This window comes from Canis aureus, chromosome 6, assembly GCF_053574225.1.
Source record: "Canis aureus isolate CA01 chromosome 6, VMU_Caureus_v.1.0, whole genome shotgun sequence".
NCBI lineage: Eukaryota > Metazoa > Chordata > Mammalia > Carnivora > Canidae > Canis > Canis aureus.
This window is the reverse complement of record NC_135616.1, coordinates 10283643-10309524: the sequence shown is the minus strand read 5'-3', so window position 1 is coordinate 10309524 and position 25882 is coordinate 10283643. Positions and strand designations below refer to the sequence as shown.

General features: G+C 35.7%; 2 protein-coding genes across 44 annotated transcripts in view; one reads left to right on the top strand and one right to left on the bottom strand.

Moving 5' to 3' along the window:
• The window catches only part of LOC144315493 (uncharacterized), a 52980-nt gene extending 27229 nt beyond the window's left edge, over positions 1 to 25751 (top strand). For 5 of the 36 annotated variants that reach the window (XR_013381204.1, XR_013381206.1, XR_013381205.1 and 2 more), the window contains 4 exons: positions 1031 to 1174; positions 3209 to 3272; positions 10043 to 10106; positions 13897 to 14170. Coding sequence is in view for 14 of the 36 variants with exons in the window: in XM_077900144.1 (XP_077756270.1) it covers positions 1031 to 1174; positions 3209 to 3272; positions 23899 to 23990; positions 24501 to 24593 (393 nt within the window). In the remaining 22 variants the exon portion in view is untranslated. Of the gene's footprint in view, positions 1 to 1030; positions 1175 to 3208; positions 3273 to 7094; positions 7263 to 7374; positions 7411 to 8816; positions 8895 to 10042; positions 10107 to 13896; positions 15335 to 23898; positions 23991 to 24500 lie in introns of those variants that run through there. The other 31 variants (XR_013381212.1, XR_013381211.1, XR_013381201.1 and 28 more) reach the window with 23 other exon arrangements.
• Positions 1 to 25882, bottom strand: part of DLGAP1 (DLG associated protein 1) — an 875942-nt gene that overhangs the window by 586682 nt on the left and 263378 nt on the right. For 6 of the 8 annotated variants that reach the window (XM_077900117.1, XM_077900118.1, XM_077900123.1 and 3 more), the window contains one exon: positions 2169 to 2289. The gene's annotated coding sequence lies outside the window, so the exon portion shown is untranslated. Of the gene's footprint in view, positions 1 to 2168; positions 2290 to 22172; positions 22366 to 25882 lie in introns of those variants that run through there. The other 2 variants (XM_077900124.1, XM_077900125.1) reach the window with 2 other exon arrangements.

Sequence of the window (25882 nt, the reverse complement as noted above, 5' to 3'; positions counted from 1 at the left end):
TTAAGAAGTTTGGACAATGATAGATTGATAAATTAGAGAATATTTTCTGAGCAAAGCACAGCCATGATCAGAGCTTTTGTTTTGGAAGACTTTACAGCCTGATGAGCCCACGGAGGGGCAACTGCATTGTTCAGGTTGAGAAGACAAAGTAACTTAATCTTTGATGACTCATGAATTTGTCAGCCTCAAATATTAACTGGGACCATTCACTCTGTTCACCTTCTGCCCTCAGATGTGGTTCTTCTTAAGAGATCTCTCTCCACTGTCACAGGGTTTCCTTCATCCCATAGTCTGATTCTGTGTACCCTTTGGTATTTCTGCCTTGCCATCTGTCACTACCTCCCCTGGTTCTCTCTGCTGTTCCTCCTCTATGCCCACATTTCATTTCCTTCACTAGCAATATGGATGCTAATGTAAATCAATTTAAATGTTTGTTGCTGGTTGTTTGTATAGCTTCTTGGTGAGTTCACAAATGATAGTCCTCCTCTGAACATAGGATCTGCTACGTCACAACACAACTGAAGCCTTCACCTGACCTTACTTAAATCTGTCAAAAACCCCTGATTCACTTTAATGTGTTAAATCCACTTCACAAGCTGACCATCCTTGTACCATTATGCTCAGACATGCATAATTAAGTCACTCTTATCACACAAGTGATGACATTGCTTACTGGGTTATTTCCAAACAGGAAAGATGGTAATTGGTTTTCTGTGTATCCAGACACCTTCTTGTACATAAAATCATCTACACTTAGTAGTAGTAAGTACAGATCTAATGAAATGCCATTGTCTTTATTCCAACATTTGGGTCATACTTTGTATTTTACTATATAATATCTCAAATGTACTTGTGGACCAAGTTGTACATCTCACTCTAAACACAAACAATTTATTGATGAAATTAATTTTGAAATATAGTTCACTCTGGTTCTATGACACCTGGATTTAACTTTTCAATATAGCACAAAACATTTTCTTCCTGGAGGTATATCATTTAGGAGGAATATGTGATTTATTTTATGATTTAGAATAAGTTAAAAGGAAATCTAATGGATGCCTCTGGTTCCCTGTATCACACCCCTTGGCCCACCTATGATTTCAGCCATAGCTGCACAGACAGATGGTTCTGCGCCAGCTGGGGTTCTCTTCACCTTTCTAGCATCCAAACTCAAGTGACCACTGGGTGATTCCAGCCCCATGCAATGCCAGCACAGCCCCACATTGCAGGGGTTGTCAATGCCCCTGGGACCAATCCACAACCAATGTGGGAAAACCCAGTGGATAAACCTCTTGCCACAAGTCCTTCAGGCAGAAATTCTGGGAGGTCCCCCAAGCTTCCAGAGGTCCCAGGGAATAATGCTCCTGCAGTCCGCATTGAGGGCCTTCTACTCCCCACTTGGTTTGGCCTTTGCTTCTTCCCCAATTTACACTCTCTGACCTCTAACTCCCATCCTTAGGATGAGCTTCCCAGTTAATCACCATGCTCAAATCATTGTCTCAAGCAAGCAACCCCAAGAAAGATGACAGCTTATTAATACATTCAGCAATTTTAATCTCTTGATTAGACACCTCATATGTGGTGTTTCAGATTTGTACATTATTAAGAATCTCCTTTTTTTTCCTTCTCAAAACTCCATAATGATAGGAAAGGAGTGGAGCGGAGATACAGCATTGTCTCAAGTGTCTCCACTGCCTTTCTTAGAGCATGTAGATCTTGGTGAGCACACTGTACTGATAAGTACTGATAAGTTCAAACCTGCCCAACACTAAAAAGAAAAAAAGTTAAAAGCTGATATGATGCCATCTAATTTTGTAATTCTATGCTTAATGCAAAGTACACTATTTTGGTCCACAGTCAGGAAAACGGCATTTACCTCATCTGCCATTCTAGATTAACAACAAGAATGAAGACTAAACATATAAACATATAAAACATGTCTCTTTTACATTCTGTAACAAGCAAACCAGGGAGTTAAAAATCACAGTCTGTACTCAGCAGCCTCTTAATATGTCTGGAATTACAAACCAGGAATATTTATGCTTGAATATACCATGTTATCAAAAAAAAAAAAAAAAAAAAAAGAAAGAAAGAAATTGTTTTCCGTAAGATAGCTGGAAAAGAAGCCATAGGGTTGTGTTATATTAGAAGAAATGACACAATTTTACCTTTGATTATCAATTTTCCATTTTTCTTGCTTCTAAGGCAGAAAAAGATCCAAACTCTTCAGGTTTGTTTGTTTGTTTTTTTTAACTGGCTGTCACTCTTGGTTTGTGATGCTCAGCTGTTCTAAAACATAACAAAACACAATAATAGATTTAAGAACTAACCTGAAAAAAAAAAAAAGATACTTAAGTTCTCTTAAGAATTACTCTGACAAAAAAAAAAAAAAAAGAATTACTCTGACAAACATTAAATTCAGTGATGTGAGAAGGGAATTCTACAGAAAATTTACATGAATGTGTTTTTGCATGATGTTATATACATCATGTAGTTTTGTGCTTCCCAGAAAATAAAATCTACCACCAGGAATAAAGTATAATGTCACCACAATAACTGGGTTTGGTATTCTACTATTAACTTTTTATATTCGTTAAAAAGCAATAAAATGCACACATTGATCTTTTGATTTTGTAAGATACACTATACACACAGGACTGTATTCACTTCCCGTGTATTATTTCTTTTATCATTTTATCATTTTTTGCTGCAACTAAGCAGCTGTAAATAAAGGGCTAGAGGTATCAATCTTCCCAGGGTGGTTCTTCTGACATCACAGGAGGACACAAATCAGGGCATAATCCCAAGTACACTACCACAGGCTTGCTGATGCTCAAAACAAACCATGACCCCTAATTATTGATGCTTTCTGAAGAGAGTGAGAAAATGGAATTGTAAGTAGGCCCAGAGTCATGGGAGGTAACTTTTCCAATCATATCACATGCTTTATGCTGAGCTGTCATTTTTCTTCTCTAAAAGTTCACAAAGAAAGGGACTTGTGTCACAAAAATGATCTGGTGTTGGAAAGCATAGGTATCAACAGAATTCTGCTTGAGCAATATAATTTTGTGGTTCTAGGTAGCATATTAAAAGAAAGTCCATAGAGAATGAGAAAAATAGTAGATCTAAGTATTAAACAAAGATAAAGTGATCTTCAGATTTAAGAATACTGGTATGAATATTTTTTTTACCTCCTAATTATTTATAGGAATTACAGTGCCTGAATGAATATGGAATTCATTTCACAGAAGAGGAATTGGAGGCCCAAAGAGGTGATGTGTTTTGCCCAATTTTACTCAGCTAATAGGCACAAAGACAGAATGACATTCCAGAATCTCTGCCTCAAAGTTTGACCCCTTTAGAAATCTATAACACTGTATTTGTTTCCAAAAAGAAAACGTGGCATTCAGAAAGATCGGGGCCAATACAATTCTCTGCTGAGCAATATTTTGAGCTTGACAAAGCTGATAGGTTAAGAATAAGATGCTATGGGTGGTCAAATGCAAGAACTACAGTAGCATAACAATATCATATATATATATATATATATATATATTTCATGTATCCACATTATAAAAGACAAAAATTATACTCTATTATCAGTAGCTCTCAGGTAGGAGTCCTGATTTATATAAAATTATTCTATTAAATATTCTTAATATTCCAGTAAACTGAATGAATCTGATTTTTTCCCTACATGTATGAGAAGATTACTCAAAGAGATAACAAAAAAAATGTTGATTTTAAAGCAGAGAACTGGCCATTTATTCATTTGTATTATTTATTGAGACTATTTTGTGCGGGTATTGTTCTTAATTTTCTACTGAAACGAAATGAAAAGATTATAAAATTTCTCAAAAACACACCCAGATCTACAATAAGAAATCAATTTTATTACACTTGAAACGTTTCATAAGTTAGAAAATATTGATGTAAACAAAGAGTGCAAGCACTAGAAGGTGTCTCAAATGTCATCTGATCTAGTGGTTCTCAAGTATGGTTGATCAACATGATCATCTGGAAAGCTGCAGGAAAATACAAATTATAGAATGTCATGCAAGAGCTGTTAAATCAGCATATTTATTAATAAAGTTAGGGCAATTTGCATTTTAAACTGGGTCCCCAGTTCATTCTCCTGATCAAGTTGGTTTTGGAAACTTATTGATTCTTGCCTAATCTCCTTATTTATATGGATAAGGGAACTAAGACCAGTGAGTGACTTGCCCATGGCATTTAGTTGTTGGTGACAGAACGGAAAAAGTTAGAATCTCTAGTATTTTATTATACTTTAATTTTCTTATTTTCCTTTACTCCAAGGGTTTTTTTTTCTTTTGCTTCTTCCTCTTTCCTATCACCACGTAACCAATATTTAGTACAGACATCTAAGAACAAAAGTAAAAACAAAGAAACAAACAAAATCAACAAAAAGCCAAAGTGGGAATTGCAACTTAAACTGTTTGATTCAGTAGGGTGTTTTCCACTGTTCCACTTTGTTCGACAGTCATCTATTTTTGGAGTGTTCTGCTTAACCCATTTCTCTGCATTCCCCAACTTTCAGAGGTATCCTCCATCAGTTGTTTGTCAGTGAGTCCTGATCCCTGGGCTTTGCTTTAAAGGGAAGGGGCATCATCTGCACTGGGCTTCTAATCTGGAACTAGGAGACTACAGTCTCATTTAAGGTGAAAGAGTTATGGCTGGAGTGTGGTCACCTTGCCCCTTATGGGCAGAGGGAGCACATACTGGTAATCTCCAGAAAAGAAAAGTGAAAAAGACTCGTGGAAGGTAGAGTGAGAGCTCTCCAAATTCATCTGCTTCCTGCTCTTACTTACATCTTTATTTTTCCTTGTGGCTCTCATGAGCTCATTATAGTCTTATGATGCATTCTACTTTATATTTTTCAAATCATTTAGTTTTAAGTTTTTGATTTACACTAGTTCAAGTGGTTTGATTCTACGATTCTGCAGCCAGAGTCCTAACTAACACATTTCCTATCATTCTTGTCATGCAAGTTATTTTATAAGCCAGTCACTTTAGTTACATTATGTTAAGAGGTTCATTTAAAAAAAAATTGGCTTAGAGTATGGAGAAGGGGAGATGGAGACTGTAAACGCATCACATTTTATGGAATACTGATATTTTCATAAAGTACATGTTTTACAGTGTGATAAAGGGGAAAAGGTCCAGATCAGAGAGTTTTCTCTTAATCTCAGCTCTGCCTCTTATAGGACTTCTGGGTTGTGAAAGTTACCTAGCCTCTTTGGGTTTCAATTTCTTCATTGTAAAATAGAGACAAGGAAACCTACCTTAGTCAGGTTAGTATGGGGAAAAAATGAGACCACTTGTATATTCATTCACTCATTCACTCACTCACACACTCGCTCAAGTCCCAAAGATCTATTGAGCATTTATCACATGTCAAGCACTCTGCTCAGTGCTTAGAATAATGAACATTTCATTTTAGTTAAGGTGAGAAAATAGAAAATAAACAATAACTACGGTGAAGGAATAAAGTATACAGTATTTTAGAACATGAATATGTTACTGATGTAAGAAGAATAGATCAAGTTAAGGGGGTTGAGGAGTACATGGGCTGGAGGTTATTAGGAGGTGAGAGAACCTCACTAAGAAAGTAAGATGTGACCAGACACTTGAAAGATGTGAGGGAGTGAGTCATGTACCAAAGAAGGGTGTTCTAAGCTGACAGAACCACCAAGGTTAAGGCTGGAAGCTGGGAGTGTGTGCGGTTGTTTTGGAATTATGTGGTCAGTAGGGATGGAGTGAAAGAAGGAAGGGGAGATTAGTAGAAGAGAAAATGGTAGGGCAGTGGGGAGTACTGTGGGAAGGTAGAGGGAGGGATGGATCAAGGATGCTCAGCTTTTTGCTTTCCCTCGGTGTGAAATGGGGGTCACTGCAAAAGTTTGAGCTCAGAAGTGACACTAACATATTATGTTTTAACAAGTTCATCCTGGCTGCCAGTTGGGAACAGATCACAGTGGAGGTCAGGATAGTGGCAGGCAGAAAGCTTAGAGAGAGAGGCCACATTGGCTCAAAGTCAGGAAGAGCTGGTGAGGAGTGGTCAGTCAGATTCATGCTGGGCTTATTTTGAAGTGAGAGCAACAGGATCTCCTGTACTTCATGGAGAGAAAAGAGAGAGAAAAGGATGGCCCCAAGGCTTCTAGCCAAAGCAACTGGAAGAATAGCTTCACCATCACGTGAGATGAGAAGGGCTGTGGCTACAAAAGGCTTTTAGGGAAAGAAGATGAACTTACCTGGCCTTATTGATCTTGAGAGGTCAGTGCTCAGTGGACTTGCCATGTAGGTAGTTAGTCATGCAATACTGGAATGTGGGAGAGAAGTGTGGCTGGAGTTTCATTAAAAGGTTCTGGAAGACTTTCTGGTCTAGCATAGGCAACTGCTAATATTCTTATTGCCACCTACCATAGTGATTATGAAGGAGTTAAACAAAAATAATATATAGAAAGCACAATGCCTGGTTTATAACAGGAACTCAACATTATAATTCCCTTCTGTCTCCCACCTTTATTTCCAAATATTTAGTTCTCTATTGACTATAAGATTGAGTCTACTTTTTTTGTGAAAAAAATCAATTCTCCATAAGATATAATAAAAATCATATTTTATATGTTGGCAGCCCTTCTAAAAATATAGCAAAAATAATCTTCTGATAAAATATTAATACGTTTCAATAAGTCATGAAGTAGAACTTTCAGGTAGTGAGGTAAATTGTGATTTGGGCATGAGCTAAAAGATCTAAAGAAAAAATGAAAACAGGACTGAAATAATCCATGGACCTCTAAGTCTCTCAATGTGTCACAAATCTCCCTGGATTTCGGGCAATGAGTAGCAGTCTTTCAGGATAAAGAAGATGCAGAAAGTGGAAAAGGTGCTTATTCAAACTGCAGGTCCCAGTGTACATATGTTGAAGGCACATCTGGGGACCTTTGGAAATTCTAGAAAGAATTCAATAAAGTCTAAAAGTGTGTCTTTAAAAAGGGGTACTTAATTTATAAATGTGTCTTCAATCAAATACATTTTAACCTAGAAACCATCTGAGTATGAACCCTCTTTTACAGATGAAGTTAATGAGGACTAGGGAAGTGAAGTGTTATGCCTGAGGCCACAGGCAGCCAACAGCAAGGCCAGGACTAGACCTACTCAGTATAGCTGTCTTTCCACTCAGTTTCTCTTCAGGTTTTTTTTTTTTTTTTTCCCACTCAATTACCTCTTATACCAAATAAACAGCATCATTTCTGTGAAGTCTCATGTCTTATCTTAATATTTGCTGAAATGCTATAGTCCATAAAGCACTGTGTTTGTTTGAAGACAAAATTAAACTATCTATCTCCCTCCTAGGCTACTCATTCCTGCAGATGATGAAATAAGAATAAGGTTGGCATTTATTCTGACTTCCTATATGTCTGAGACAGTGTTAGTGCACATAAGAAAACGAGGGCTAGCCAGCTTCAACTTCTTTTGCATATCAGGTTGCTAAGTGATTGGTCATTTTTTTTAAAGTTTATTTATTTATTTATTTATTTATTTATTTATTTATTTATTTATTTATTTATGATAAAGAGGGAGAGAGAGAAAGAGAGAGAGAGGGGGGCAGAGACACAGGAGGAGGGAGAAGCAGGCTCCATGCCGGGGGCCCCACGTGGGACGCGATCCCGTGACTCCAGGATCGCATCCTGGGCCAAAGGCAGTCGCTAAACCGCTGAGCCACCCAGGGATCCCCGGTCATTTGTATATAAATCTATATTTAAAAAAAAAACTTCAAGGCAGGGCTGAATGCATGAGTGTGTAACTTGGGCAACTGCCCAGGAGCCCATGCTCAGAATAGCCCCTTGCTTAATTTTTTTTTTTTTTAATTCAAATCATTGTTTTTGTGGGTGAAGTCTGATGGGATAGTGGAACCTATGGGTAAGAAGGGGTATCTGCTAGGGCATGCCCACCCCTAGCAATCGCTTGCTGTCTCATTTACATATATATATATATATGCATAATATGCATAGTGGTGAATTCTGGTGGACCCACAATTCCTGGGAGTGCAGGGAGATTCGATGTGAGGTTAAGTATTCTCTGTCTATGACTAAGTGGGGAAGCCAACAATCCCAAGAGGCCATGGCTTTCCACAGGAATCAGGATTTGGCTTATACTTCAGAAGGCAATTGTATTCTAAGAAACACGGAGTCACAACTGATGGGGTTCAGGGCAGGCCACCCAGAATATGCCACCAAAGTGGCATATTGATTATCTTGAATTAAAGTTATTTGGGACACAGCCTGTGCAAGAAGGACACTCTGAGCCTCTTCTGTCCCCTGAAAGCAGAAAATAAATCTCCCATGTGAGTGATACCTGTCCTGTACCAGGAAGTAAAGAGACAGGGAATTGAGACAAGGCTATATCAACAAACCCTCTTATTTCTTCACTAATTTACTACTCAAAGTCTGAACTTATTTTTGTCAAGTTTTCACGAACTTATTGTTTCTTTGCCTGAAAGGTATAAAAGCTGCCTGATTTAGTTTCCTCTTTGAATCTTATATTTTTATGGCCTCTGTTTATAGGAAATTAAACTTGTTTTTCTCCTGAGACTCTGTCTTATGTTGATTTAATTATTAGACCAGCCAAAGAACCTAGAAGTTAAGAGGGAAAAAATTTTCCTCCCCAACACAAGAAATTCTATCATATCCTTTATTTTTTTTGCATTTCCCCCTCTTGAATTAGCAGGCTGCTTATGGTGAAAATAAAGACATAAAAAGAGAAAGGGAAAGCCATAGTTCTTTTTTTTTTTGCAGTTCTTCCTTACTATTAGTGAGCCAAAGGAAAGAGTGTCGTCAGTACAGTGGGCATATATCAAGAAGTGAAATAAAAAGGTTTGTGTAGTGTTTCCACTCTTTTGGTAAGAGTAACATATATATACATGATCTATGATATACAAATTGTATAATTTTGATGATTCTGCACGTAAGTTAAATAGTCTCATATTTGCATCACACAATATAAAGATGAATGGTAAAATGCATGATAATAATTTTAACTTTTTTTTCTTTTTTTGGAACAACATTAAATAGGAAATAAAATACACTCTGATCAGTTGAGAGAAAGATGGAAGAAAAAAGCAAACAGTTTTATACTTTAGTATATTTAACAATTCCTGTCTTGCTTTCTGAACAAGGAGCCTGCATTTTCATTTTGCTTTGGGCCCTACTAATTCTGTAGCCATTAAAATTCACCCTGTTGTAATGAACTAGCGCAGACTTTATTAAGTGCTTCAAGTATTATTAATTTACAGTGTAAGTATCATACATAGGATTTTTGGAAACAGACAATCTGCTTCTGAAAAGCCTAGTATAATTACAAACTAAATTAATCTAGTCTCCATTTTCATCAAATCTCCTAATGTCTTCTCCTTCCTTCCCAGAAGACTCCTTGGACATCTGACCAAGATTCTTAATTTGAGCTAACCCACCTCAGAAGTCCCTCAGTTTTTTATTTAATTTAGTTTTTAATTTAATTTAATTTTAATCTTCCATTTGAAACTCCACTGCCTTCAAGGTCAAATCCTCAGTTGGTAAAGAGAGAAAAGTCAGCGGTAAAAGTAATTTACTTTAAAGCGTGGGAATATAGCCACCTGACACTTTGGAGGGATATTTAGATTTTAAAGAAGCACTTAGTTCAGGCTAAATGACCTTAATGTATAAGAAACAATGCTTCTAAAGGAGGAAACATTCTATTACTTTCTGCTAAGAGGGCGGTTAGACCCCAATGCACTTGAAAAAGGGTTATGATCTGTTTCTCAACAATCACACATGATTTTTTTAAATGAGGCAATTTATGGCCACATATATGAAGATTTTTTCAATCAAAAAAGGACTTCACAATATGAAATATATAGGCTTATTTCATGTTTCCTTAAAGCTCACCAGAAAGAAATATGCTTTAATACATGTAGTAGAGACAGCTTCCCTTCATTTGTCTTTATGAATTTGACCTCTGTTCTTCCAATTCTGTCCTTTATTAGTCTGCCTGTGGTGACTTTGCAGCTTCAGGAATTTAGCTGAAGGACTCTGTGCAGAAATTTTAAGGTATTGACCCCTCCCCCCCACACCAACTCACTTTTGTACGGACAAGATGATTTTGGGTTCCCTCGTGAACAGAAAGTGGGTAGTGACTCACTGAGATACCACAGCTGTTGCCCTTGTACCGAAAGACTGACAGTCTATTTACAACTTTGAGAGCACTATTTAGAAATATCTTTTAATCCATGTGGTGGGAGACTAAAAGACCTTTTCCCTTAGGCATATCTTTTTGGTTAAAAGGAATGCTCATTGCCTGAGAATAAATTGGAGACTGCAATATTTATTGTCAATGACATAAGTGGGGACTTTCAACATCTCACATCTGTATAGCTTTGTAAATCTCAAAGTTTTAATATGTTTATGAGTGGTTTTCTTTTTTTAAAAAAAAATACAGTAGTGGGTGCCTGGTTGGCTCAGTAGGATAAGCCTTGGACTTTTGATCTCAAGTCAGGTCTTAATCTCAGGGTCGTGAGTTCAATCCTCACACCGTGCTCCATGCACACTGGGCATGGAGCCTACTTAAAAGAAACTATAGTAGACTATCCTAACCTATTTGGTTCTAGTGAATTCACATAGCTTTCTCTTCATTCATTAGGCTGAATGTCTCCCATATCTCTTTCAGTTCCACCCAGCTCCCTGGATGGACTTAATGAAACACTGTAAGAGTGGCCACATTCATTGACTGCTTACTATATGCCATCATTGTTCTAACTAAGCTCATTACACGGACTGTTTCATTTAAAATTCACAATAACCCTATTAGGTAGGTGATGTTATCATCACCATTTTACAAATGAGAAGAATGAGAAAGCTGGTAAGAGATGGACCAAATTTTGACAGAGCTGGTCAGTAGGGGGTGGCATGACACAGGCCAGTAGTCTCTCCACCAAGCACTCCCCACAGTTTCACCTGCCAATGTTTGTTTCAAGCCAAATATACAGATTTATTTTTCATGAATTCATTTCACTCACCTATCTAATTCATTTATATCAGCTGGGCTGTAAGGCTTCCAAAGCTTACCACGTCCTAGAATTTGAAATAAGTTGCTTCATTTAGATATTATTATCATGATCCCCTTTTACAGATGCCAAAATTGAGACACAAAGAGATTTAAATTACTTGGCCAAAATCTCAGAAAATTTTGGAACCAGGATTTAAATCTAGTTCTTTTTATCATTTTGTTATCACTCTTCTGTGTCAGATTTCGTTTTTCTCATTCCTAAAAATGAATTTTCTATGCCAAAGTACAGAAAAGCCTTATTATTACCACTGTTATTATTATTATCATCACCATCAAGTTGGTGATAAATTCAATGGTAGAGCCAAAGTTTAGTAGCCAGAGACCAAAGTCTTAGCTCCAAGCCCAGATATGCCAGTTGGCAACTCTAGTTCCATGGCCACAAACTGTAACTTTGTTTCCAGCCAGTCACTTCCCAAATGCATGCTGCTAAACATGAATTGATGAATTATGCATATTTAAATATGGATTGAACTTTATCATTCATCAAATCTCATTGCTTCATTTCATAGTATGAAAAGCACAGTTTTTAAGTAGAATACCTGAGATCATACAGCAAATTAGTAGTAGAACTAGGATAAAAATTTAGATCTTCTGACACTAAATCTCATCCCATTAACAAAGGCAGCTTCTAATGGTTATTTTTTCACAGTGTCTTTAAAAATGTGTTCATATCTGTTTGAACAGATATTGAGTGGCTACTCTGTCCCAGACACTATACTAGGTTGCTAGGGATAGGACAGTAAACATAAAGGAAAAATTCATGGCCTCTCAGAGCTTTACAAACTGGCACTGTGATGTTAAAATGTCCTGAAGTTTTAAATAATAAAATGTCACATGAATTTAAATTATTTTAAATGTAATCACTGGTAAAAAAAAAAAAAAAAAAAAAAAAGTGATTAAACAATCACAGCCAGAAGCACTGGCTTGAAATATGGATGATCCAAAGCTATAATGTTTCATAGAAGGAGAAGCTTATTATCACATATGCCAGTTTATGATCAAACCCCAGTCTTTAAACAAACAGGGGTCATATGGGTTTTGTGGTACACATGGAAAGATAGAGAAAGTAAGGAAGGTCCATGCTCCCAAGCAGCTTAAGTTTGAGATGTATGAGTCTGTAGATGAGGGGAAATGCTTTCCCTTCGATTTAAACTTCTTTAAGCAAATTCCATAACATTTAAAACATTATCTTTTATTCTGTGACAGTTAGAAATCATTCTCTATAGCTGCTAAGAATTAAAACTATAATTAAATGAATAATCTGAAATATCTTAAAACCCCATTAAATTTTCTGAAATTGATTTATTTCAAGTCTTTTTTTTTAAGTGATGCATACCATATTCTGTGTCAACTTGTCCAGTGGCAGAGAAATAACAATAATAAAATGTAAATTTTCCTCTAAATCAATATATGACCGCATCCTCTTGCCAATAATTATCATAATGAAGTAACAAAATTGAGCTCTTGGTCACAAAGCTGACTGCATTTGCTATTAGTCCAAATAGAAACAGTCACCCTAAAGCTATTTCATAATGGAAAATACAGAGCAATGCTGTTTAAAGTACTATACTAAGCCTATTCTTTAATTATAATATTCCACAATGTTAATAAACAACATTATCTGCAATAACCAGGGTTTTTAAAAATGTAGTTGTGCTCTGAGCTGACAACACACTATGCTTTAGTGTCTTCCAAGATATTAAAAGCTTCATTCTGACTCTCCCACTTAATAAGTATGTCAAATAGACATACATGGCTGATGTCTCCTAAAGATTCTGCTCAATGAAAATCCAGCAATAGGAAGACATAAGAATTCAAAACATGACTAATCATTACAAATTTATAACCACCTTTACTCATATACTTTCTTAAGTGCTGAACTGCTAAAGATGTATCTGCTAATATGCATATATCTACCATTCAAAACTTCTGAAAGGTAAATATATAAGAATTCACACTCAGAAAATATTCTGAATGATAACTGTTGGGAAAAAAATCTAAGGGGTTAGCAACTATTTGAACTATTAATTTTACTATTCATACCTACATTCCTCACAGAATGTAGGTATGAATAGTACCTTATTTATTATTATTATTATTATTATTATTATATAGTACCTTATTTATTTATTTTTAAATATTTCATTTATTTATTCAAGAGAGGGAGCACAGGTGAGATAGTGAGAGCAGAGGCAGAGGGAGAGGGAGAAACAGATTCTCTCTGCTGAGCAGGGAGCCCCAATGCAGGGCTCAATCCTAGGATTCCAGGATCATGATCTGAGCCAAAGGCAGAAGCTTAACTGACTGAGCCACCCAGGCATCCCTCTCATGGTGCCTTTAGAAAACCCAGTGAGGAAAACATATTTCATGTGGCTAACCTACATGAACATGGTTTCCAAATAATGCCATTTGTGGTAACTTAATTTCTTTGGTCTCCTCTTTGGTTACTTCAGTAGAAATAAATTGTACAACATACTTCCCATAGGTAACACCATCACAATAATAGGTCTGCTAAAATACAGCTCAATAATTTTAGTTTTCATAATAATTAGGTAAGACAGTCTATTCCAGAAAATCAATGGACAGGAACATAGGTCTCTCTTTTTATTTCCTTTACCTCCATCGTGGATGGGAATTATAAAGGGCCATTCCTAGAAAATGCTGTGAAGGAGTTTCATTTTGTTTTTAGCACCTTGTATCTTTTTGTTGTTGCTGTTGTTGTTGTTGCTGTTGTTGTTGAACACCTATATTTTCCATTTGTATATCTTTTTTCAGATATAGTTATTCAAGTTTCCTTCATTAAAACAGTTGAAACAAGTTGGAAACAAGCAGCCCAGCCCAGAAAGCCTCTTGGTCCCTGCAGACATCAAATCTCTCCCTCCCTGAGACTCATGCAAAGACCTGGCTATCAAAATCCATTTGGCTCCCTCAGGCGGTGCCAGCAGGGGTCAATGAAAAAATCCAGCAAGATTAGATAAACCTAGTTGACCAAAATAACAATGGAAAGGCACTGAAAAATAAACTGCCATTGGAATCATGGCCCACAAAAGTAGCCATTCTTAATTAAATCCATGACTGCCTACAATAATGAAAAAACTTAAATGGACCTTGGGTCTCCTAATCTAACAGATGAAATGTCCAGGATACAATAAAAGATCACTTGCCATACCAAAAATCAAGAAAAATCTCAAATTAAATGAGAAAGACAATCAACAGATGTTAATGTTGAGATGAGTCAGATGGTTCAAATATCTGACTTGGATTTTTAACAGCCATCATATAACTGTTACAATAATCAATTAATTACAAACTCTTTTGGAACATATGAAAAAATAGAAATTTTCAGCAAAGAAATAAAAGTTATAAAAAGAATTAAATGGAAAATACAGAACTGAAAAATACAACAGAAATAATAATAATAATAATAATAATAATAATAAGTTGATGGATGAACTCAAAAAGACTGAAGAGGACAGAGGACAGATCCATTTAAGCCACCCAGTCTGAACAACAGAGAGAAAATAGGGTATTTTAGAAATGAACAGAAACTTCAGGTGTCTGTAGGGCAAGGACAAAAGATCCAACATTCATATCACTGGCATCTCAGAAAGAGATGAGAAAAATAGTGGCCAAATACTCAAATTTGGTAAAAACAGACACACCCACAAATTATGGAGTGGAGAAAACTCCTAACAGGTAAAAGCCATAGAAATACACTCCCATCCACATTATAACTGAACTTCTGAAAATGAAAGAGAAAGAAAATATCTGAAGGTAATGAGAGAAAAACAAGTATTTTAAAACATTTAAACACCAATTTGAAAAACAGATTTCTCACTTGAAACCATGGAGTTCAGAAAGAAGTGGCAAAGCATTTTTTTTCCCAAATGATAAAGGAAAAGAAATGTCAACTGCACATTCTCTCTGTATTTAGAAAAACTATTTTTTAGGAATGAAGAGAAAAATGAAGGCATTCTTGTACAATAAAAAATTAAAAGAACTTGTCCTGGAGCACCTGGGTGGCTCAGTGGTTAAGTTTCTGCCTTTGGCTCAGGTCATGATCCTATCCTGGAGTCCTGGGATCAAGTCCTGCAACAGGCTTTCCATAGGGAGCCTGCTTCTCCCTTTGCCTATGTCTCTATCTCTCTCTGTGTGTCTCTCATGAATAAGTACATAAAATCTTAAAAAAAAAAAAAAAAAGAAAAGAAAAGAATTTGTCTTGAGCAGACCTATCCTTAAAAGCTGTCTTCAGGAAGATCTGACAGAAAGAAAATTAAAAAACAACAACAACAAAAAGCACATAAGGAAAGAAGGAACAAGGAAAAGAGCAGAAGCCCAGATATACAATCTTTTTACTTATGAGTTTCACAGGTTAATTTGATGATTGAAAAAGAAATAGAATAGTAGAATAACCCGATACTTAAAAAAATGAAATGTAGAAGTGTGGAAGGTAAAAGGACCTAAACAGAAGTGAGGTATCCATGCTTAAAGTGGTAAAATGTTGATGCCAGTAAACCATGATAAGTCACATATATATGTTGTAATACCTAGAGCAACCACTGTGATAACTATGCAAACAAGTATACTCCAAACCACTATAAAGAAAGTATTTTCAAATCATGTATCTGATGAGGGATTAATACCCAGAACAAGGAAAGAATGCCTACAAGTCAACAATGACAAAAATCAATCAACCCAAGTAAAAAATGGGCAAAGGATTTGAAAACACATTTCTCCAAAGAATATACACAAATGGCCAAAAAGCACATGAAAATATGATCAGCATCACTAATCATTAGGGAAATGAAAAACAAAACAACGAGATATAATTCCATATCCATTAGGTTGTCCATTATAAAACAAACAAAATGGAAAATAATATGTGTTTGTGATGATGTAGAAGGATTGGAACTATTGTGCATTGTTGGTGGGGCTCAATAGCAAAAACAAACAATCCAATTAGAAATGGGCAGAGGCACTGAACATTTTCCCACAGAAGACATACAAATGGCCAACAGGTACATGAAAAGATGTTCAACATCACTAAGCATTAGGGAAATGCAAATCAAAACCACAACAAGTTATCATCTCACACCTGTTAGAATGACAATCATCAAAAATACAAGCGATAACAACTGTTGGTGAAAATTTGGAAAAAAAGGAAACCCTTGTGCACTGTTGATAGGGATGTAAATCGGCACAGCCACTATAGAAAACAGTATGGAGGTTCCTCAAAAAATTGATCATGGAACCTCTATGTGATCCAGTAATCCTACTCCTGGCTATATAGCAAAAGGAAATGAAAAACGTATTTCAAAGAGGTATCTTTGAGATATGCTATATTCATTGCAGCACTATTCACAAGAAGCAAAATATGAAAATAACCTAAGTGTTTATCAATGGCTGAATGAAGAAGTGGTATGTGTGTGTGTACACATACACATACACACAAACACACACACAAATACAAACACAATTGGGTATTATGTGGCTACAAGAAGTAAGAAAATCCTTTTTGTGACAACATAGATGGAACTTGAGGGCTAAGTCAAACAAGTCAGAGAGAAAGACCAATACTGTTTGATATCACTTATAGGTGGAGTCTAAAGTAGCCAAACTTATAAAAACTTATAGATTACCAGGGGCTGTGGGGTGAGAGAGGTGGGGAGATGTTGGTCCAAGAGTGTAAACTTCCAGTTATAAGATGAATACGTCCTGAAGATCTAATGTATAGATTATTATTATAGTTAATAATACTGTATTGTATACTTGAAAGTTGCTAAAAGAGTAGATCTGAAGTGTTTTCACCATAAAAAAGAAACAGTAATTATGTGATGTGATGGAAGCATTAGCTAACACTATGGTGATAATCATTTTGCAATATGCAAAGGTCAAATCAAAATGTTGTACATCTTAAGTTTACACAGTGTTACATATCATTTTTTTCTCAACAAAGTTAGAAAGAAAAAACAAAAAATACAATAAATAAAGTAAAATGATACAGCTACTATGGAAAATAGTATGGTGTTTCCTCAAAAACTAAACATGAAATTGCCATATGATCCAACAATTCCACTTCTGGTATATAACCAAAATATTTGAAAGCAAGGACTCAAACAGATATTAATATACCCATGTTCACAGCAGCATTATTCACAATAGCCAAAAGGAGAAGACAAGGAAGACAACTCAACTGTCCGTTGACAGATGAATGAATAAACAAAATAATATTTATATGATGGAATATTATTCAGCTTTGTTAAATCCTGATACATGCTCTATGATGGATGAACCTGGAAGACATTATGCTAAGTGAAATAAGCCAGACACAAAATGACAAATATTTCATGATTTCACTTAAGTGAAGTTCCTAAAGTAAGCAAATTCATACAGAATGAAAGCAAAGTAGTAGTTACCAGAGCTAGGAATGGGGAATTACTATTTAAGGGGTACTCAGTTTCAGTTTAGGATGATGAAAAAGTTCTGGAGATGACAGTGACGATGGTACACAACAGTGTGAATGTACTTAATGCCACTAACTGTATATACATAAAAATAGTTTGTTTTATGTTATGTGTATTATACTGCAATAAAAAACATTAAAATCAAATCAACACAGACTCCCCCAAACTGTTCAAGTAACCTACAGAAAGGTAAGAAATGAGAAACAGAAAAAAAAGCATCAGAGGAAACAAAGAGAAAACAAATAATGAAGTAGTCATCTTACACACTAACATTTCAATAATTACCTTAAATATAAATGGCCTAATTACATGAATTAAAAGATAGAGATTGGCATGAAATAAAACATGACTCCAAAATATGATGTTTATAAGAAAATCACTTCAAATTCAGCAGGAAAAAAAATACCATGCAAACAACAATTTTAAGAAAGCAGGTGTGACTGTATTGATAACAGATAAACCAGTCATTAAAACAAGAACTATATCAAGAAAAAAAAGAGAGATATGACAGTGATACAAGAATTAGTTTGTGAGGAAGACAACGATACTAATCCAAAAGATGTATACAAACAGAGCTCAAAATACATGAAGCAGAAAGTCATAGGGTTTCAAGGAGAAGTAGAAAAATCCACAATTTTAAGTAGGGACTTTAATATCTTCCTCTTAACAACTATATAACTACTAGATAGAAAATCGGCAAAGACACAGAAGATCTGAATAACACAATCAACAAACTTCAAGTGGCATATACAGAACACCACACCTAACAACAGCAGGGTACACATTTTTTCCCCCAAACACCCACTGAACCTTTACCAAGATAGATGAGTTCCTTGGCCACAAAACAAACCTCAACAAAAATAAAAGTATTGAAATCAAACATAATGTTTTCTCCAACCATATGGAATCTAACTTGAAATGAGTAACAGAAAGTTAACAAGAAAATTTCCAAATATGTGGATATTAAAACGCAGACTTCTAAGTAACCCATGAGTCAAAGAGCAATGAAAATGAAAACTCAAAATACATGGTATGCAGCTAAAGCCATGATGAGAAAGACATTTACAGCACTATAAACAAGGAAATAGATCAGATACAATTCAATCAAAGCCTTGAGTAGATATTTTACCAAAGAATGAATACAGATAGCAACAAGTGCATACACAAATATTCAACATCTTTGGTCAGAAAAGTGCAAATTAAGATAATATTATTCATAAAGAATGGCTAAAATAAGTGATAGTCACAACACTACATGCAATGAAGATGCAGAGAAACTGAATCACTCATATATGGCTAGTAGAAATGTGAAATGACATCAGGACTTTGGAAAAACAGTTTGACAGTTTCTTACAAAATTAATATGCAATTACAATATGATTCAGCAATTACACATTATTCCATAAAAAATAAAAACATGTTCACACAAAAACTCATAATATGTTTATAGCAGCTTTCTTCAGAATAGCCAAAACCTGGAAAAAGACCAGATGTCTTTCAAGGGGTGAAGAAACATTCACACAATGGAAAACTATTCTGCAATAAAAGGAATTAACATTAACACAAATAACAACTGGGATGAAACTCTAGGGAATTATGTGAGTGATAAAAGCCAATCCTAAAAAAATACATATCATTTATAAATGATTGCACTTATGTAACAGTTTTGAATATCAAAGTTACTGAGACAGAGAACAGATTAATGCTTGGTCGGAGTTTAGGGATGGGTATGGGGATGAAAATGTAGAGCAGGAAAGTTCTGGAGAAAGTAGATGTACCTACAGAAGGGTCAAACCAGGGATCTCTGTGGTGATGGAGCTGCTCAGTATCTTCCCTGTGATGGTAGATACAGGAATCTAAATACATGTGATAAAATTGCATAAAACTCAGTACATAGATATATACACCCCAAACCAATACAAATAAAATTGTGGAAGTCTTAAGCTTGGTAGATTTCATCAATGTCAATATCCTGGTTGTGGTATTATATTACAGTTTTTTGAAATGTTGCCATTGGAGGAAACGGGGTAAAATGGATGTGGTTTTCTCTTTGTATTATTTCTTAAAGCTGTGTGTGAATCTACAAATATCTCAATAAGGTTATCAATTAAAACACATTAAGCTTGGTTTTCAATCTAAGGTCCAATGAAAATCATAATATTTATGAGACAGAAAAGCATACAATTTGTATTTTCAATATACTATGTAATAACTTCATCATAAAGTCACAATATTTGTGATTTGCATTTTAACTTCTTTCTTGAATCATAGTGTTTATGGTGGTAAAGTACACATAACAAAATTATCATTTCAATGATTTTTCAGTGTGTAATTTATTGGTACTAAGCACATTTGCAATGTTATGTAACTATCACCACTATCCATTTCCAGAACATTTTCATCATTCCAAATGGGAATTCTGTAACTCCTATTCCTACATCTCCTCAGTCCCTAATAACACAATTCTACTATGGTCTCCATGAATTTGCCTATTTTAGATACCTTGGATAAGTGGAAACATATAGTATTTGCCCTCTTATGTCTGGCTTATTTCCCTTAGAATGATACTTTTTAAGGGTTATCTGTGCTATATAGCACATATCAAACTTTCAGCCCACCCCCTTTTAAAGATTTTATTTACTTATTCATGAGAGACACAGAAAGAGAGGCAGAGACACAGGCAGAGGGAAAAGCAGGCTCCCTGTGATGAACCCGATGCAGGACTCGATCCCAGGACCCCAGATCATGACTTGAGCTGAAGGTAGATGCTCAACTACTGAGCCACCCAGGTGCCCCACTTTCAACCCCTTTTAAAGGCTGAATAATATTCCTATATATGCATAAACCACTTTTTTTCCCCCAACCATCCACCTGTTCATGGACATGTGGGTTGTTTCCACCTTTAGGCTGTTGTGAATACTACTGTTATGAATGCTTGTGTACAAATATCCGTTTGATTTCTTGCTTTCAATTCTTTTTGGGTATATACCTAGAATGGAATTGCTGTAGCATATGGTAATTCTGTGTTTAACTTTTAAGGAACATCTATATAATTTTCCATACTGGTTGTACCATTTAAATTCCCACCAGCAATATACAAGATTTCCATTTTCCTCACATCCTCACCAACACTTGTTAGATTATTTTTTTAAAAAATATAACAGCCAGTTTAATGGGTATTAAGTGGTATATCACTATGGTCTTAATTTGCATTTCCCTACTGTGGACAATAATTTTTTTTTTTTTTTGTGGACAATAATTTTTAAAAGAAAGCATGAAAAGAGCACAACCTGTTCTACTCTTTATGATTCGAAAAATAAATTACTTTGAATTTTTTTTAAGATCCTATTGGTTTTATTCAATTCATGAAGCCAATTAGCATCCTATCTAGCAAATAGAAAGGAGCTTTGAGGAGTTGGACAAAATGAAGTTGGTATTTGTAGGGAGAAGGAAATGAGAACAAGGAAATTATACCAGCAAAAGTGGATTGGTGTGTCAAGGTCAATTTCCCCCAGGGGATGGCAGGGATCTATAATGCAGATTATCTCACCAATGCTGACCTGGTGATTCCCGATTAACTGGTTAAAGATTCTATCTCTGGTAAAGACAAATCTGCAATTAAGTCTGGTGATGTGGGGCCTGGCACCATTTTGGGCCTATTGTCTTGTTTTCAACACTTCATTTAGAGGCCACAATAAAGGCTCTTGTCCATACATTCTCTCTCTCTGTCTCCTGACCTATCTTGGTGCTTGCCTGTAATACCTCCTTTCATGGCATGCCCCTTCCTCTTGGGTAACCTAAAAAACAAGCTGTATTTTCAATGTCAGTCATCTCCCAATCTGTTGGCCTTACTAGAACTCAAGTTTTCTATTAATATGCTACATTTTAAAACAACCCTGAATGACAAGACACTTTAGAGTATCTTGTACTCTGAAGAGTGAACAAATAAAGAATAAAGAATGCATGAACAATGCACTTTTTTTTTCTAATTGTTAAAAGTAAATAAGAGGCCAAAATGGAGTCATGTGTTAAACCCACTGAATCTTGTGGAACATATGTCCACATATGAGTCACACTCAAGGAAGATAACCTTATAAAATATATACAGAAAATTCAAGGTATCTACTGTTGTTGCCTTTGTTATTAACATACATACTGTTCGTTGTGAAAATACATTAAAAATTTTTCAGTTTTCTCAATGACTTAATTTCAGCTCTCAGAAGAAGGGTTTATGTTTCCCTACAGAATTAACTAAAGCTCAATTTGCTGATCTCCTAGGCATATTTTCATTTTAAAATCCCATTAGTCAAAATAAATGCATCCTTAGTGCTTGTTTCACTCTATGAATTACTCAATACTTGGATGGGCAGTACACTGTGTCTAGTTCCAGTCTGTGTTCTTCCAGTATAGGTGGTCCTTGCTAACATGTCACTTAACCCTTTACAGGCCTCAGATGTCAGAGGTGAACAGAACAGGAGTTTAGGAATGGAGTAAATCCTCACTTTATCACTCATGCTCAAACTCCTAGTGTCAGAGTCCTTATCTGTCAAATGTGAAAATAATCCATCCACTATACCTTATACTCACCTCTGTCTGAGTCCAATTAGGAACAACAGAAGGCAAAGGTGCAGACAGACTGTCAGGGACTAATGCAGAGGTCTTGATGTCAGGGGATGATGGCTTAGTGGGCTGGTACGTTGGCAGATTTGAAGGAATGGTAATATTCTACACATATTGTCAAGACAGAGTCAATAGTCAATTCAATCGTTGGATTGAGTACCTGGCATGAACAAGAAGAGAGAGATTCCAAGGCTTGGGGCCACAGAAATGGCAATAATAGACTACCATTTACTTTGATGAAGAGGTTGGAAAAGTTTGGGTTGTCAGGGAAGCTCCAGTGTTAGGTTTGGACATATTAAGCTTATAAAAGGTCTATTAGATATGCAAATCAGTATGATGGGTAACAGGCCTGATTTGTGTTTTAGAGAAATTCTTGGAGAGGAGTGAAACTGGCTACAGGGGCCAGAGGGAAGTTACTGGTGCAGTCTCAGCAAAATGAGTGAGGGCATGGACTAAAGTGGTGGTGGCAGGAAATGAATGGTGAGGGATCTACAGGAGTTGAACAGAATTTGATGCACTAAAAGAGATGCAGTGCTCATAAATGACGCCAGGATGTCTGACACAGGATGTTAGATAGCAGTTGAATATTGTGTGGGAAGGAGCAAATTTGGAAGGGGAAAGCTGAGTTAAAATATACAGCAATCACTAATCCAGGTCATTCAGCTACAATTTTACACAAAGTAAGGCCCAGCCATTAAGAAGGTCACTGGGAAGAACAGGTAACAAAGTGATTACAGTAAGAACAAAATGTTGTATGAGCAAAGACAGGTATACTACATAAGTATCTGAGAGCTAGCTAGGACAGAAATACCTATGGAATAGGGCACGAAGCAAATTGTTTCTATTTTTTTTTTTTAAACTGTAAGTATTATGTTGCCATGTAATGTATCTCGTATACTTCAGGCCATCTAAAAGCATTTAATGATTTAAGTAAAAATGACATTACCAGGATACCTGGGTGGCTCAGTTGATTAAGTGTCCTACTCTTGATTTTGGCTCAGGTCATGATCTCAGGTCTTGAGACTGAGCCCCTTGTTGGGCTCCCATGCTCAGCAGAGAGTCTGCTTGAGATTCTCTCCCTCGGCCCCTCCCTACCATGTATACTCTCTCTAAAATATAATAAATAAATAATTTAAAAAAGAATGACATTACTTCTTCCCTTCTCAAATGGTTCCCAAATGGTTCCCAAAATAATTCAAATTATTTTACAAATGTTGTAACAGAATATTAGTGTTCATTCAGATTTCACATTTGTTTTCTTTTGGTAGCTGGGATAAATGGAAGGGGGAGATGAGGATAAGACCTAAGAACTTGTGCTTGCTTCTGTTCTCATGACTTCACTGAGTTCTATTTCTAAATATGCCATATTTTTAAGGCTTTAAAGTATGCAGGAAAGTATATATATTATAACATCATGAATTGGTCATGGGAATTATTCATGTTTTGAAGTCCTCTTGAGTTATATATAATTTTCTATTTAGAATTCTAAAAATCTTACCTTTTATTCATAATATCTGTATTTATTTACACATATATCTTACTAGTCTGAAAAGATCTGTATAAATAATTCCTTGAAATTAACATTAAATTGTGCAACTCAAATGTGTATGGCCTCTTTAATTGTTAAAGACAGCATTTTAAAAAACTTTTCCTTTAAACTCCAGTATCGTTAACATACAGTGTATACTATTAGTTTCAGGTGTACAATATAGTGACTCAACACTTCCATGCATCAGCTGGTGCTCATCTCAAGTTTCGCCCATCCTTCCACCAACCTCCTCTCTGGTAACCAACCATCAGTTTGTTCTCTAGAGTAAGAGTAAAGATAGTATTTTTTTTTTTAGGAGAGGAATTATTGAGATATTGAGATAAAAAATGCACTCAGCAGTTGAGAATGAGCACTTTCAGGAAATGATCAAAGTTATTTGCTAGAATAAATTTTATTGCGGAAATGTCAAATTTGTTCATAAACCCAGCTTCCAGTGTTCTCTAATGTTGATGAGTAAAAATGCCATAAAATATTACAAAATTTGCTTCTAAGTAGCAAAATCTTGGTTTCCAGTATTAGGCCAACTTACTTATATCCTTTTTACAAGCCCATTTGTGAATGTATATTTGGAAAAATTACAAATTCAGGTCTTGTCCTGTTTAAATACACTAGTGACTAAGCAACCAGGGTACAGAAGCTCCTAGATCTTATTTTCCAAAGGTTACTTCTCCTTGCACTTGAAATAGAGAAGATCAAAAAAGGGAGAGAATTGTTGTGAGGATGACTTTCTTTTTTTTTTTTTTCAGACTTTCAAATTTTGGCAATTTGAAGTTTGGCGACTGTCTGAAATAGTCAACATCACCATATTACAGAGGCAGGCAAAGCTCATTAGAAAGTAGATCTGATAGTAGAGAAGCTTTACCAGAGACAAACATCCTGAAAGCATAAGAGAACTACATTTATGGAGAATGGCTTCCAAATGACGTTAATCTTGACAGTTGTCATTGAAGTTGATAGGATGTGGTCACCTCTGATTGGAATTTCTCTGTTCATGATAACTGCATAAATGCCAGTGTTTATCCTTTTTTATTTCTCTGAATTTCATGACTTAGAGTCACATGTCTTAAACACAGGCAAGCTTCTAAATATATCACCATTTAGTCTTGCACAGACATGTGTGTAAATGCAAGCTTCCTACACTTGAATTGTTAATCTAAGTTTTCTGAGGAGACACATGGTCTGATTCCTTTATAACTAATTTCAGTTCTTTCAGAGCTGATCACCATTATTGAGCCTACCCATTGAATTAAGATAAAATTGCATGATTCAACATAGAAAAATGTCAACTGTGAAAATGAGGGTGCTGAAATAACCAATCCTAATCTGGCAAGCCCCCAAGGCATCCCCCATAGCAACAGAGCTGATGGCATAGCAACAGCAGCTGCTTTGCCACAGAAAAATTAGAAGAAATATTCTTGGAAAAAAGCGTAATCCATGTTAAAGTCAAATATGACATTTTCCTTCAACAAAAAAGTCTAGGAGAGTGCATGCTTTAAATGATACGATCCCTTAGCAGCTGCAAATGCTTCAGTGTCAAGTAAAAGCCACTTTGACTATAACACTCAAGGCCAAGTGCTCTGTAGCTAAAACTTCCTAGGCTGTTCTCCGCCAATTCCTAGACCATTTCCTTTTTATGTTACAGTGATCCTAACTTTTGTTATTGTTCTCACTAATTTGGTGCTTATTTCATGGCAGCTACTGTGGTAAATGTTTTATATGCATTATAGGAAGTGTCACCATTCTATGAGAGATGAGGAAACAGAGGCCCAGGTAATTTATTCAAAGTCACACTGCTGGTATAACTGGTGCTTTGGCCTAGACTGACACGCAGGCCAAGTTCTAACTTTCAGAAGCCTCACCCTATGCTATCTGGCTTTCATAGCTTGATAATATTATCTTTAATAAAATTGAAGTTATCACTTCCTTTTAGTACATGAATCCTAGACTCAAAACTTCAGGTGTTTTTTTCTTCCCCCAGCTGCCTCATCAAATATATATCAAACCATTTATTAAATCTTTATTTATTTATTTATTTATTTATTTATTTATTTATTTAGAGAGAGAGAGAGAGAGAGAGGCAGAGACACAGGCAGAGGGAGAAGCAGGCTCCATGCAGGGAGCCTGATGT